The sequence below is a fragment of the Callorhinchus milii genome, unplaced genomic scaffold (genome assembly GCF_018977255.1).
Source record: "Callorhinchus milii isolate IMCB2004 unplaced genomic scaffold, IMCB_Cmil_1.0 Scaffold31, whole genome shotgun sequence".
In the NCBI taxonomy this organism is placed as follows: Eukaryota; Metazoa; Chordata; class Chondrichthyes; order Chimaeriformes; family Callorhinchidae; genus Callorhinchus; species Callorhinchus milii.
In genome coordinates, this window is record NW_024704772.1 from 1,756,439 (window position 1) to 1,770,646 (window position 14,208).

At 50.7% G+C, this 14,208-nt stretch overlaps 2 protein-coding genes and 1 non-coding gene across 3 annotated transcripts; all 3 read left to right on the forward strand.

Annotated features, from left to right (window-relative positions):
- Positions 1–195: 195 nt before the first annotated feature.
- Positions 196–6,942, forward strand: xpnpep3 (X-prolyl aminopeptidase 3, mitochondrial). Its single transcript, XM_042345157.1, has 10 exons — positions 196–525; positions 1,251–1,367; positions 1,899–2,306; positions 2,491–2,693; positions 3,376–3,438; positions 3,710–3,823; positions 4,365–4,450; positions 4,930–5,113; positions 5,522–5,642; positions 6,299–6,942. The coding sequence occupies exons 1-10, from the start codon at positions 468–470 to the stop codon at positions 6,460–6,462; spliced, it is 1,518 nt and encodes a 505-aa protein (XP_042201091.1). The 5' UTR covers positions 196–467; the 3' UTR covers positions 6,463–6,942.
- A 621-nt stretch (positions 6,943–7,563) lies between these two features.
- On the forward strand, positions 7,564–10,901 carry rbx1 (ring-box 1, E3 ubiquitin protein ligase). Its single transcript, XM_007909576.2, has 5 exons — positions 7,564–7,683; positions 9,086–9,164; positions 9,848–9,918; positions 10,036–10,121; positions 10,541–10,901. The coding sequence occupies exons 1-5, from the start codon at positions 7,609–7,611 to the stop codon at positions 10,551–10,553; spliced, it is 324 nt and encodes a 107-aa protein (XP_007907767.1). The 5' UTR covers positions 7,564–7,608; the 3' UTR covers positions 10,554–10,901.
- Positions 10,902–12,104: 1,203 nt separating this feature from the next.
- On the forward strand, positions 12,105–12,176 carry trnaq-cug. The gene has a single exon. It is a non-coding gene; the product is annotated as a tRNA-Gln (tRNA).
- Positions 12,177–14,208: the final 2,032 nt, after the last annotated feature.

Sequence of the window (14,208 nt, forward strand, 5' to 3'; positions counted from 1 at the left end):
GCCGTTTCCTCTCGCCCTTCCACCCACCACCCTCTTCTCGGCGACCGGCATCGCCTCGGGCAGCCATTTCCTCCCGCCTCCCCGCGTCTAACCAATCGGGGGCGACGGCGGTCGGGACCGGCAGCCAATCGGAGCGCGGCGTGGTTTGGGGCGACGTCACGGAGACGGCGACGCGACCGGCGGAAGGACCCCGAAAGGGCTCCATGGGGCAACGAACAACATGGCCGCCTCTTAGAAGCGAATGGCGAGGGAAAGGGAAAAATAGTTTTTATTCCTTCATATTGAAGCGATTTCCCACCAGTTTACAAGTCCAAAGTGACCAGACCAGCCCCATCCCATAAAAAGTCCCGAATTTAGCGGGGCTCCGTCGTGCCTTTAGAAATAACTTGTCAATTGGGTGCAAATGACCCCCTCCCCCCCAAAAAAAAAGGTTTATATGTACCAAAACTTATTTTAACTCAAAAACTATGTTCGCCAGGACAGTGAGACAGATCAGTGGTGTGGCGAGGAATTCTAGGATGCAAGGTCAGCATTTCTCTGGTCACCCCCACCACTGGCTTTTTAATGTCTTCCCCCCCACCCCCTCATCACCTTAACATCCCCTCCTTCCACCCCCCCCACCCCCACCCGCCCCCCAATTCAATGGCTTTCGATTAAATTTTTCGCCTCCGCCAAGCGCACGGGTCGCTCCGCTCGACGGTACGTTCGGCCGAGCGCTTCGAGACGTCTCGGTGACGCGACAAGACGTCTCGAACGCAGCAGCAGCGATTTATTATGGTTATGACCCCCCCCCCACATTCACACACACTCTCTCTCTCTCTCTCCCCTCTGTTCTCTCACGCCCCGCGTCTCACCCGCAAACCAGCAGAGGGTCTGGTGTCCGTCCAGGCTGCGGTTTGCGAGGGTGGGGTGGGGGGGGGAACGTCCCCGTGTGCAAATCGCCCGCAAAACACACACCGGCTCCACTTTACGGTAAAATCCTGATGCGGTCCTGCTTTTTCCAACAAAATGCACGGTCGAGCCACTTCACATTATATCCCGTGAAGCGCTTTGAGGCGTCAACAACAGTTTTAAGGCGGTATATCAAATGCAAGGAATATTAGTGAGACATTGCAAATTAGCTCTTCCGTTTGCCTACAAATTGTAGAGTCACTTCGCAGTAAATCTTGTGTCTTTCTGATGTGAAATACTTATTATTATCAGGAAGCTAAGTTGCAATATTACGCTATGCCTCCGTTCATTCCTCCCAGGGTGTGCTGCCTGCCTCCGGAGGCAATTCGGTATAAAGCCTGTTGAACATAAGAGGTTTCCCCTTCGCTATCTCGGGCAGCCCAGCCCCTTCACACACCCTCATCTCCTTAAAGCAGGTAAAGTGAATAACTCACTCACAGTGACACTGAAACCAACCAGCCACACCAGCATGTTATATCAAGCCCCACATCAGTCTAACCTGACGCTCCAATGCATCTCTAGGGGTGCGTTGTATTGTTGGGGGAACTGTCTTTTGGATTAGACGTTAAACCTGGGTCTCGCCTGTCTGTTCAGGTGGATGTTAAAGATCAGGTGGCACTATTCTCCAAGTCTCCTGGCCAACAATGCCCCCAATGAAAAAAAAACGTTCACTCACTTCATGGCTGTTGGTGGGAACGTCGCTGTGCGCAAATTGGCTGCTGCGTTCATCGTCAAAACACGTCGCACAAGACGTCGCATTTTACAGCGTATCCTGTGAAGCGCTTTGAGACGTCCTCGGTGACATGATAAGGTGCTGTATTAAATGCAAGGATTATGAAATCCTGTGAAGCGCTTTGTGACGTACCCCCTGACGTGAGAGGCGCTGGATAGAATGGAAGGGTTCTTCTTATTGTCATATCACAGAGCGGTTTGTGCTTGACTTGCAGATGAGGTGACCCCAGGATTGACGCAGACAGAATACGCCCTGCGTCGTCACAAGCTGATGAGCCTCGTCCGGCAAAAGGCCGAGACCCTCGGATCATCCGAGCAGGCGGTCATTGTCCTGTCCAATCCCACCTACTACATGACGAATGACATCCCCTTCCCCTTCCACCAGAACACCAACTTCCTCTACCTCTGCGGCTTTCAGGAGCCTGACAGTATCCTGTTGCTGCACAGCCACCCCGGGAGCAGCCTGGCTTCCCACAGAGCCGTGCTCTTTGTCCCCAGGAGGGACCGGAGCCGGGAGCTGTGGGACGGGCCGCGGTCCGGGGTTGACGGGGCGGTTGCTCTGACTGGGGTGGAAGAGGCTCACAACACCGAGGACTTCAGAAACTACGTACAGAAATTTAAAGGTTGGTCATGTGGAGCTAACCAGCAGCTTGTTCTTATACAGCGCCTTAATTTAGAGTCCGTTGCAGAGCGCCTTTAAGAAAATATAATAATCCTTGCATTTGATAGCAACGTAGGAACAGGAGGAGGCCATTCAGCCCCTCGAGCCTGTTCCGCCATTCCACTTAGATCACGGCTGTGTTGCAGAGGAGGGCTGCACCGTGTGGTACGACCAGGAATCGGTCGCTCACCCGAAGCTGCACCAGGATTACCTGGAGCCTCTGGTGCGGGTCAAGAGCAGCAGCGAGAACCGGATCCAGCCCGTGAGGACCCTCATCCAGTCTCTACGGCTCGTCAAGTCAGCCGCCGAGGTCAGGTTGTTGACCACAGCTGCAGGGATCACCTCAGAGGTAGGAAGCTATAAGAGGGTCTTGTGGTGGAGATAAGGTTCAGGGTCTTTCCTGCTCCATCCGTCCTACAACAACCACTTGCGTTTACATAGCAGGCTTTAATGCCGGGCATCTTGAGGCAATTAACAGTGGTGGAGCCTGGGTGGGCAGGTGACAGATTGGGCTTGAGGGAAGGCGGTGAAATGGAGTTAGGAATATCGAGGGCTGGAGAGTCGGAATGCTTCACAGCTGTTATTTCACAGGGTGTATCTGTGTCTCTCCTCTCCTGCCTTCACCCCCCCCCCACGGAAAGATTAATAACATTAATTAATCCTTACGTTTGATATAGCTCCTTTCACGTCAGGAGGACGTCACAAAGTGCTTCACGGGAATTACTGTATAAAGTGCAATGACTGTGTGTGTTTTGTGTGCGCGATTTGTGGGTGAATGTCTCAGAAACAGCCACAAAGTGAGTGACCCATTTTATCCAGGGAATTGTCGGCCGGGGAGACCAAGAAAGAGAAATTCCCTTCTCTTTTTGAATAGTGTTACGGAATCTTTAACGTCCACCTGAACAGGGGAACGTCTCATCTAAAGGATGATAAACGACAAAACCCTCTGTTTGTCCACAGCTGTATTTCAGTTAGGGAGATTCTCTGTGTTGTATTTAAGTGTTGATTTCTACCCCTGCTGTTCATTGCAGGCTTTCATCAATACAATGGCTTCTTCCAAGGTACCAGTCGAAGAGTCCTATCTGTACGCAAAGGTGAGCTGTGCTGAGTTAGGGGTAGAGTTCGTTTCTGTGTATTTGGGGAGACAACAGGCAGTGGATCAGGACAGGGAACCATGTGAAGGTGGAGTCGTTTTCCTGGCTCACAGCCTTCCTCTTCGACCGCATCTTTGGTTACCCACCTACCCCCACCTTCCCTGCCCTCCACCCCTGCTGATCCCAACCCCCAGCTAGGGTCTAAATCGCTGACCTGACCTGTCAGCGTCCTGACATATAATTTGTTGTTGTTGTGGATGATCGCCCGCAGTTTGACTTTGAATGCCGGGCTGGAGGGGCGGATTTCCTGGCTTACCCACCGGTGGTTGCTGGGGGCAACCGGTCTAACGTGCTGCACTATGTGAAAAACAACCAGACGATTAAGGTAAGGACCCGAGCCTTGTTTTTCTGAAGATACATCTTTACGTTGGGAATTTTTCAGGTTTTTTTTTGCACAATCATTCGTGGAGTCCTGTAGTGTAGTGGTTAGAGCGCTCGCCTCGCAAGCAAGAGGACCCGGGTTTGATTCCTGGGCAGGATGAAACCTTAGACAAGTTTCCTTACTCCACACACACGAGTATCCAGCAGTAAGTAGGAACCTGGTTGTTAGTTGACTGGCAGATTGCTTTTCCGGGGGTATAACCTTAAAAAAAACTCAATCCACGGCTGTTTGTGGGAAACTGCTGTGCGCAATTGGCTGCCATGTTTCGCCCACAAAATATACAGTCAATTCACTTTACAGTGTATCCTGTGAAACACTTTGAGACGTCTCAACGACATGATCAGGCGCTGTATCAAATGCAAGGATTATTATTGTTATTATAATAGAGTGGAGGAGCAGAGAGACTGAGGGCGGGGGATACAGAGACATGATCGAATTTTACGATTTCCCCAAACCTAACACTTCTCACCCGTGGTCTTGTCAGGACGGAGAGATGGTGCTTCTGGATGGCGGCTGCGAGTACTTTGGTTACGTCAGTGATGTGACTCGCACCTGGCCCATAAATGGCAGGTGAGTGCCGGGCTGGCAGACGAGAGCTGGCAAGTCGCGGTCGGTCCGTTAGCCTCGCCTCTGGACACCGAGGAACAGACACAGCCGAGCTACAACACAAAACATTTTTTTTTTTTTACTTTACTCACTCACTCCATGACTGTTTGTGAGACGCTACTGTGCGCAATTGACTGCGACGTTTCGTCGTCCACAAAACACTTTACAACACTCTATATCCTGTGAAGCGCTTTGAGAAGGCTCTCAATGACGTGATAAGCCGATTTTTCAAACGCAAGGATTATTATTGTTACATTTACACCCAGTAACTTTCTCATCGAGGGGGACGGAGGGGGTCTGTGGGAATCAAGGGTGTTTGTTTTTCTCCCTGATGCCTGTTGGATAAAATCGAGGTCCGATTTCGGGGTCGAAACCTTCTAATTCTGCGTAAGGCGTAATCTTGTCTTTAAAGAGGCTCGTCTGATGCTCTGTGCTGTGTGCAGGTTTACTGGGCCACAGTCGGAGCTATACCAGGCTGTCCTTGATGTTCAGAAGTCCTGCCTGAGTCTCTGTATGCCTGGCATCACCCTGGATGGTATCTATGCCTACATGCTCGCCCTGATCAGTAAGAAACTCAGCGAGCTGGGCATTGCGAATGCTGGCTCCAAGCAACTGGATGTCTACAAGGTAAACAACAATAACTCATATTCATATAGCGCACCTCACACGGGATAACATCTCGCAACGTTTAACAGTGACGGAGCACGACGCCGAGCAGGGGGGAGGTGACCGTAAGCACGGTCGAAGAGCGAGGTCTTCAGACATGATCTGAAAAAGGCGAAAGAGGGTGAGGTGGAGGGATTGAGGGAGAGAAAGACAAGAGTTTCGGGGCATAGTGGCTGAAGAGGGTGGGGAAGAGGGACCAGCAGGAGACCAGAGCCAAAAGGAGGCAACGGGTGGTGGAGTTGGGGAGTGAGCAGGTCGGTGAGGTGCCAGGACGCGAAGGGATTTGTAGACAAGCGAGAGGATGTTTCCGGCAGTGCAATTTGCCATTAAAATGCTCGCTCCTCTCGATTCTCTCTCTCCCTCTCTCAGGGCGCTCGCAAGCTGTGTCCACATCACGTGGGCCACTACCTGGGAATGGATGTGCACGACACACCAGACATGCCCCGCTCCGTGCCACTGCAGCCGGGGATGGTGCTGACCATTGAACCAGGTAAGAGGGTAGGAACGTAGGTGAATGCAGCAACCCGCAGGGCTAACCTTAGTCCTCTGGCATCTGCACCAACAACATTTGTATAATACCCTTTGTGTGGGATAGCGTCTCAGAGCGTTAAAACAGTGGCGGAGACCGACACTGACCCGGGGAGAGGGGGAAGGTGACTGTAGGTGCGGTTGAAGAGAAAGGTATTTTGTAGGCGAACCCAACCATCAATTTGCGCACAGTAAAGTCCTCACAAATGGCCATGGAGTGAGTAACCATTTTTATTTGGGAGCTTGTTGGCCAGGACACCGAGAGAGAGAGAAACTCTCTTCCCTTTTCTAATGGCACCAAGGGATCTTCAACATCCACCTGAACAGGTACAGACGGGGAGCTCAATTTAACATCTATTCCAAAGGACGGCGCCTCTGACAATTTAGTGCTCCCCCCACACACTAAGCTCAAAGTCCCCGACTTGGGGCCTTGAACCCACAACCTACAGACTCCAAGGCCAGAGCGCTACAGATCGAGCCAACAACAACAAAAGACATTTATATAGTCCCTTTCACGTCGGGAGGACGTTCCCAAGGGAGTGGGACAGTCAGGGCGCGGTTCAAGAGGTGCATCTTGAGATGGGACGATTGATACAGACGCTCTTCTTTGTACCTCAGGGATCTACATCCCGGAAGACGAAATGTCCGTCCCGCAGAAATTCAGAGGTTTGGGAGTGAGGATCGAGGACGATGTGTTGGTGACGGAAGAGGGACCGGTCGTTCTCTCTGCGTCGTGTCCCAAGGAGCTGCTGGACATCCAGGAGATCTGTCTGCGGAGCTAGTGGAGTGTCCCATTCCCAGGCACTCTCCTCACTCGCTCTCAATGGTGCAAAACTCCGATCCAGGCTGTCGTTGGAGTCCTGTAGCGTATTGGTTAGCGCTCTGCTCGCTAGCGAAAGGACTTGACTTTGATTCCTGGGCAGGTCAGGGCGAAACCTTAGGCAAATTTCCTTACACACGTCTCTGTTTACCCAGCAGTAAGCAGAAGCCCGGTTGTTTGTCGATTGGCTCTCCCGGGGGGGGTAATAATCCCTCCAAAAAACAATATACATGGTGACTCAATCCACGACTGTTCGTGGGACACTGCCGGCTGGCGCCACTGTAATAAAAGGGACAATAAAATGACATTTTATTGGATAAAAGGAAATAACAAGAAATTCCCGAGAAAACAATACGAAAAAATTATTTATAAGGTGACACGGTTTTCGTGGGGTTCAAATCGTTACGTATTCTTCTAATAAAACCTATTAAAATGGAACGAAGAACGGAATTCTGCAACTTCTTCGGCGTTCCTCTCCGCCGGTGTCCGGGCCGACGCAATCCCCCAAATAAAAATCGGCCGCTCGCTCCGCTGACGGTCCGATACACTGATCCTCGGGACGTCCTCCCGACGCCAAAGGCGTTGGACGCAAAGGTCATTTTGTTGTTGTGGTCGTCCGCGGCCGTTTGCGGGACGTGGCGCGGAGGCGGGTCAACTGGGAGTCGAGGCGCGCAGATCGGCCGTGAGCTAAATAGAATGGCCGGACAGGCTCGAGGGGCTGAATGGCCTCCCCCTCTCTCTCTCCTGCGCCTCCTGTGCAGGTGATGAGATGACGATGGTGGTGCTGATGCTGAGGAGGTTCCAGGTGCACTGGTGAAGCTGAATGGGTTGAATGGCCTCTGACGGTGCAAGTGCAGCGCGGACAGTGGGGGGCCGCCAGGTGGCGCTGTGCGGGGCGGGCGGGCGCCACTGAGCGTGCGCGGCGGCGACGGCGGTGGTGGGGAGGAGGGGCCGCCAGGTGGCGCTGTGCGGAGCGGGCGGGCGCCACTGAGCGTGCGCGGCGGCGGCGGCAGTGGTGGGGAGGCGCCGCCAGGTGGCGCTGTGCGGGGCGGGCGGCACTGAGCGTGCGCGGCGGCGACTGGGGGGGAGGGGCGGCCAGTGGAGCAAGATGGCGGCGGCGATGGATGTGGACGCTCCCAGCGCGACGAACAGCGGCAGCAAGAAGCGGTTCGAGGTCAAAAAGGTCTGAGGCGGGAGGGGGGCCCCGGGGCCGCGGGAGAGGGGGGGTTTGTGCGGCCGAGAAGTTAAAATAAACAGACGGGGATTTTTGTTCCCCCACAAAAAGGCCACCGGAAGTGGGAGCAGTGACTCTCTCTCTCTCTGTCTCTGTCTTTCTGTCTATCTTTCTCTTCTCTCTCTCTCTCTGTCTCTCTTTCTGTCTATCTTTCTCTCCTCTCTCTTCTCTCTCTTTCTGTCTATCTTTCTCTTCTCTCTCTCTTTCTGTCTATCTTTCACCTGTCTCTCTCTCTCTCTCTCTGTTTTGTCTCCTTCTGTCTCTCTTTCTCGCCTTTATTTCTCTCTCCGTCTCTTTCTGTCCATCTCTCGTCTTTATTTCTCTTTCTGTCTGTCTGTCATTTCTCTCTCTGTCGTTCTCTGTCTCTCTCTCTCTCTATATATATATATATTTCTCTCTTTCTGTCCGTCTTTCTCTGTCTCTCTCTCTCTCTTTCTGTCAGTCTTTTTTTGTTTCTCTCTCACTGTCTTCTTTGTCTGTCTGTCTGTCTCTCTCTCTCAACAACAACAAGATTCCATTTATAAAGCGCCTTTCACGTCAGGAGGACGTCCCAAGACGTCCCTCTCCCTGTTTCTGGACTGTCTGATGTCTGCGCTGAGTGCTTTCGGATATTTTGATTGCGCGCCTCAAATAAACGCCTCACCTCTTGCGATGGGGTGGTTTGTTTGTGTTCTTCGCTCACCTGTGTTTGGTGCTGTGAGTCAGCACATCTAAACCTCGTGTGCGACGGGTGAAACACAGTTGACTGAAGGCTACTAAAGGATTTGGAAGTGGAATGTTTTCCGGGCCAAAGGCACTCTCTCCCACAGGGTTCTTGGATCTTCACTTTGTTAAATGGGGGCAGTGAACCCTCCCACTCAGCTCCTGTCAACCCCGCGAGCCGAAGCCCAAACGGGTAGCCCAGCGGGAAAGCTTGGCCAGACAGCGCTCTCGATGGGCAAGCCGTGTGGTTTTAGCTGGTTAGACTCCAGCAGTTACCCCACGCACACTCTGGGCTCCACTCCCCCACCTCACTGAGAGTTGGCTCTTGCCAACTTGTGCCTAATACTTAGGAAAGCAGAATGCGTCTCTCCAGGGGGAGAGAGAGAGAGAGCATTCCACTCCAACCGTCAATCTCTGGGATTTCCACGTGTAGGTGGGATGCATGGAAATCTCAGTTTGGTTTGGAGACTTTTAAGCAACGACGATGGGTTTCAGCCAACCACCCAGTTGACCCCAACCCCCCCACCCAAAAAAGTCTTACCTTTTGCCACTCACTCGAGTACATCACTCGAAGATTTCTTTGCGTCTGCTTTAGTCCTCGTCACCTCCTCTTCCTCACTGGTCTGTGTTTTATTCCTTCTGTCTGCAGTGGAATGCGGTTGCTCTGTGGGCCTGGGACATCGTGGTGGATAACTGTGCCATCTGCAGAAATCACATCATGGATTTGTGTGAGTACCTGTGAGCAAGGGATTGAGAGCAAGAGAATTCTAACTACACCGAACCCGCGGCTACCAGAATAATAGGGGGGTGGGGGGGAGATCATATCTCTGGTCCGACAAAGCCGTTTTTTTTGGCCGACTGCTCAACCTAATCTCAGATATTTAAAATAAATTTAAGTAAAAAATAAATCCTCCCTAACATTTAAAATTAAAAATGCCTTAAGGATGTCCTGGCGTCGCGAAATGAGCTATATATACAAATGTAAATTTTTTGACAAATTTTAAATAAAATAAAATAGATCAACAATAGTTCTGTTCTCACCACTGGTGAGAGGCAGCTCTGTTGATGCCCACGGATAAACCGATCAGTGTCAAACTGTGGGCATCACGTAGGCTGGTGGGAGTTTGAAAACGTGGGGTGGGCTATCGAAGCGCGGAAATATTTGTCAGACCTTGTCCTGGTCCGTCTTATTCCGAATACTTGGGATCCGGACAGCCGGGGTTTACTGTAATGAGTAATAATCCTGCTAATCAGTAAGAATGTTCCCCGGTCGGGCATCACTGTTTCGGGCTTAGTTGCAATGCCTCTCTCTCTCTCCCCCCACCCAATCAAATTATCTTCTCATATTCAAAGCCTCGGGCTTTCTCAGAAAGAGCCGGGTGTATAACGTACTCTCTCTTCTAACCTACAGGTATAGAGTGTCAGGCAAACCAGGCTTCAGCTACTTCAGAGGAATGCACTGTGGCCTGGGGTGTGTGTAATGTAAGTGTAGAAACATCAATGGTTCATTCAGCCCATTTAGTTGATGACCTAAACTGGCAGTTACCAGCTTACTGTACATTTCTCTGGACTCTAACCCGCCTCGTTCCTCTCTTGCAGCATGCTTTTCATTTCCACTGCATCTCACGTTGGCTGAAGACCAGACAGGTCTGCCCTTTGGACAACAGGGAGTGGGAGTTCCAGAAGTAAGTGTGGTTACAGTGTGCAGAGGGGCTTCATCCAGTTAATACAGGGGAGGCGCCTTTCACAGGTGGTTGTGTTTAGTGTGCTGGGCCTTGACTGAATGTTACAGCCTATTGGATCCCACCTGTATCTTCCAGTGGGATATATAAGAACCACAGTCATAGCTGTCTTCATAGGGGTGACACAGAGGGCTAGAGGGTGGGAGGCATAGGTTAGAGGCATAGGAGCTGAAAACTCAGGCAATGATGGTGGGGCGGAGAAGAGTAGAAGATAGAATATTGGAGAGATGAGGAGGTGCCGGGAGAGAGCTGATGGATTTGTAGGTGAGGATAAGGAACCTTTAAATCTATCTGCTGGGAGAGAGAGGCCATATTGTACCCCACTAATTAAAACTAATTGCTTTCTCTCTTTCTATTTTCAGGTATGGACATTAGATAAAAAGATACCATTTGTTTAGCGACCTCCGCAGTAACCCTTCTCCTCCACGATATCCTGACCTGTGTTCGGCGTTCCACCCACTCTAGCCCAGAGTTTGGCAAGGAAAACTTGTGACACACACCGTGCTGTCCAGTAGTCAAATTTGTGTATTGTAATAAACACAAATATCAGAAATGTGTTTAGTTCTGTTCCTGGAGGGAGGGAAAGCATTATTCCGCAGGCGTTTTATTTTTGTGACGTCCCCTCCAGACTCCAAAGCACTCACAGGCACGGGAAATACCAAGGTCCAACTGATCCCTGTACTGAAATGTATTTAATTTAATAAAAACCTGTTTGAAAAAGAATATTTTGTCATGTTTTGGAGGTGGGAGGGGTGGGGGGTGGTAACTGTGAGCAACGTCTGACCACTTTGCGGGGACGTTGCTGTGCACAAACCGGCTGGAGCATTGGCCCACAAAAGTAACTGCGCGTTACTGAAATCCCGTGGAACGTTCAAAGACGTTTCAGCGACACGGTAAAGGCAGAAGATCAAATGGAAGCATTATACTGCACTCTTTGGGCTTGGATTATATATTATATTATACGCCGAATCTGCTGAGGCGAATCAATTTCAATTCACATTTGATGAACCTCGAACACCACCACCGCAGACTTACAATAGCGTCTTTCACATCAGGAAGACGACATCCCAAGGCTCCGGCTCCGGCTTCTCGTGCGGGTTCCTTATACGTTAGAGCAATATAGAGCGCGTCACTCGGGGTATCTGGAAGGGTATTCCAGAATCGCTGAGGGACACTGCTTCGCGCAAACCGGCTGCCGCGTTGCACCCACGAAATACACAGTCAATCCGATGACGCGCTTTGAGACGTCTCCACCACGCGACGTCGCGGCACGATGTCGATCGCAAGTATTATCACCAAATGCGAAGATTATTATCGGATCAGAATCCTACACTACCCTTTCAGTAGATCTTTTTTTTTACTTCGACAACGTTCGAGGAGTTAAACTGTCCCGGGGGGGGGGGGGGGGTGGGGGGGCTGTCGTAATCTCAATAAACAGCAGCCAACGTTAAGTGTAACACACACTGGGCAGGGAGGGAGGGAGGGAGGGGGGGAGGGTGCGTGGGTGGGGGGTGTGGGGGTAAAGGGAGAAGTAAAATAACATGAAAATGTCCTTTTCACAGTGTTTTTTCACCTGACGCCGGTACGGAGGTACACCGCGTTTGAAGCCCAGGGCGGGGCGGGGAGGGGGGAGGGTTATTAGAAAGGTACGGTTTGTTGGGCGGCGGTGGGGGTAAAAAAAAAAAATTTGGGGTGGGAGGGCGGGGGGGGGGGGGGAAATCTACCTCTAAAAGGGGAAGGGAGTTTCAGTCGCTCGGGAGGAACCCGTGAACAAAGGATCAAGTCTTTCTCCCGCTTTTTTTTGGGGGGGGGGGTTGGAGGGGGTAAAGGGCCAATGGCAACAAAGTCACCAGTCGGGGTTTAAATGGATACTTTTTCCCGCCAAATGTCTGGCACTCTAATACATTACAGCTGTGAACCACACGTGGTTCCATGGTGTAATGGTTAGCACTCTGGACTCTGAATCCAGCGATCCGAGTTCAAATCTCGGTGGAACCTGTTCGTTTTTCCCCCTTACTCTCTGCCATATATATTACGCGTATATTATATTACACACATATACATATATATCTATTTATGGATCTATAGATACGCAAATTTAAATAACCGTTCAAGTCGTCTCAAAGGGACGGTAATGAATCGTAAAATAAAAATCAATAGTAACGGGCTCGCTCGATCCACAGGTGTCCGTGGGACGCTGCCGCGCGCCTTTGGCGACCGCCTTTCGCCCGGAAAAATAGTCGATTCATTTTACAGCAATATTGTAAATTGAGGCGTCTCACTGACGTGATACATCAAATGGAAGGATTATTACAACAACTATGAATGGCTTTGATCTCCCCCCCCAAACAAGTATGAAACATGTATTTGGGAATTTTCTTACATCTGAAACGTTTTTACAAGGATTCGGGGAATTTTTCTGTCCCCAAGTCCTTGCCACGGTGTCAGTTCCCTCCCTCCCCCCCCCCCACCCGCCCGATAAAATTTGGCATCATAGCTTACACGTACTGTATGTTCGTATCTTTTACCAATCATTAGGATTATTATTAATATAATAATCCCTGGTTTGAGGGAATTCGGCACAAAGGAGGGATATTGGAAAGGACCCCGAATCTTAGCTCACCTCAGGGTGTTGTTGAAACAAAGAGTGGAAACAGCCTGTACGGGTGGATGTTAAAAGATCCCACAGTGCTGATCTAAAAGAGTTTCTCTTACCTGGTGTCCAGCCCAACGATCCCCTGAATACAATTGGTCACTCACTCCCTGGTTGTCTGCGAAACGGGCCGCCGCGCTTCGCCCACCAGCTACTCACACGAGAGCTCGTCTGCTGACCAGCACGGACAGATAGAGACAGGTAACCGGCGAGTCAGCGAGCGCGACGTCTTTAACTTTGGGCTTGAACCTGGGTGAGAGCGCTGCTAGCGAGTCAAGGACACTGCACCTCTAACAAACGCACGTCCGCATGAGCTTCGGACTACGTGATTCCAAGTCCCAACACGGGGCTTGAACCGACAACCTCCTGACTCGAGAGAGAGAGAGAGAGAGAGAGGGGCGAGAGGGCTACCAACCGAGTCACTCCGCCGGTGGCACTTTGTGGGTCGTTCCAGCGACACGATAAAGCGCTACGTCAAACGGATGAATTTATCGTCGTTAAAATCTAATCACTTGGAAAATGCTATCGTAGTATCTCCTCCACCTCTTCTGAAGAGCGACCCAGACCCGAGTTGCGGAAACACCACGCGATCTCCAGTGGGTGTTCTTCAGGTGTTGAAAGTGGACAGTTTGTGATAGCAGTCATTTGACCAAAGGGGACGAGGGCTATCGAGGCAAGTCCAGTTGTGTCCTGGCGAATAATCTTCTAGGTAACTTGGGACATTCACTTCATGCTCATACACAGATAGTCCTTCCACTTGACAGCATAGTCTCTGTGAGGCATTGAACGTTACAAACACTGTACGAAATGCATATACAGTAAAACTAAATCATACCATCGCCCAAGTCGTACATCTGCCCAGGTCCCGTTGAATTTCCTATTATTTCTACGTTCCACATACTCATACTTTGCACAAGTCATATTAAATATATCGCACCAACCGATACAAACTTTGTGAGGTTTACTGTACATTATTATTATTATTATTATTAATTATCCGGTTACACACTTTTCCGCAGATACCATTAAATCGCAAGCAGTAGAAACGTGGGCAGATTCTTTCCCCAGTCGCACCGCTGTGGATTGATCTGACCTAACCCCATCCCCAACTTAGACAAGCTACTTCACATCAGAACAAAGTTCAGGGTCTGCGTGCTTCAACAACACATATTTACACAGCGACTCTCATGTCGAGAGGACATCCCAAGGCACCGAACAGTCAGGGATTTTGACCCGAGCTGGGGGTTGGGATCAGGAGGGGTGGAGGGCAGCAGGAGGAGGGTAGGGGTAGGAGGGTGACTAAGCGTAGTCACAAGGAACAAAAAAAATGTGATCACTCAATCCACGACTGGTTGTGGGACACGGTTCACGGTGACA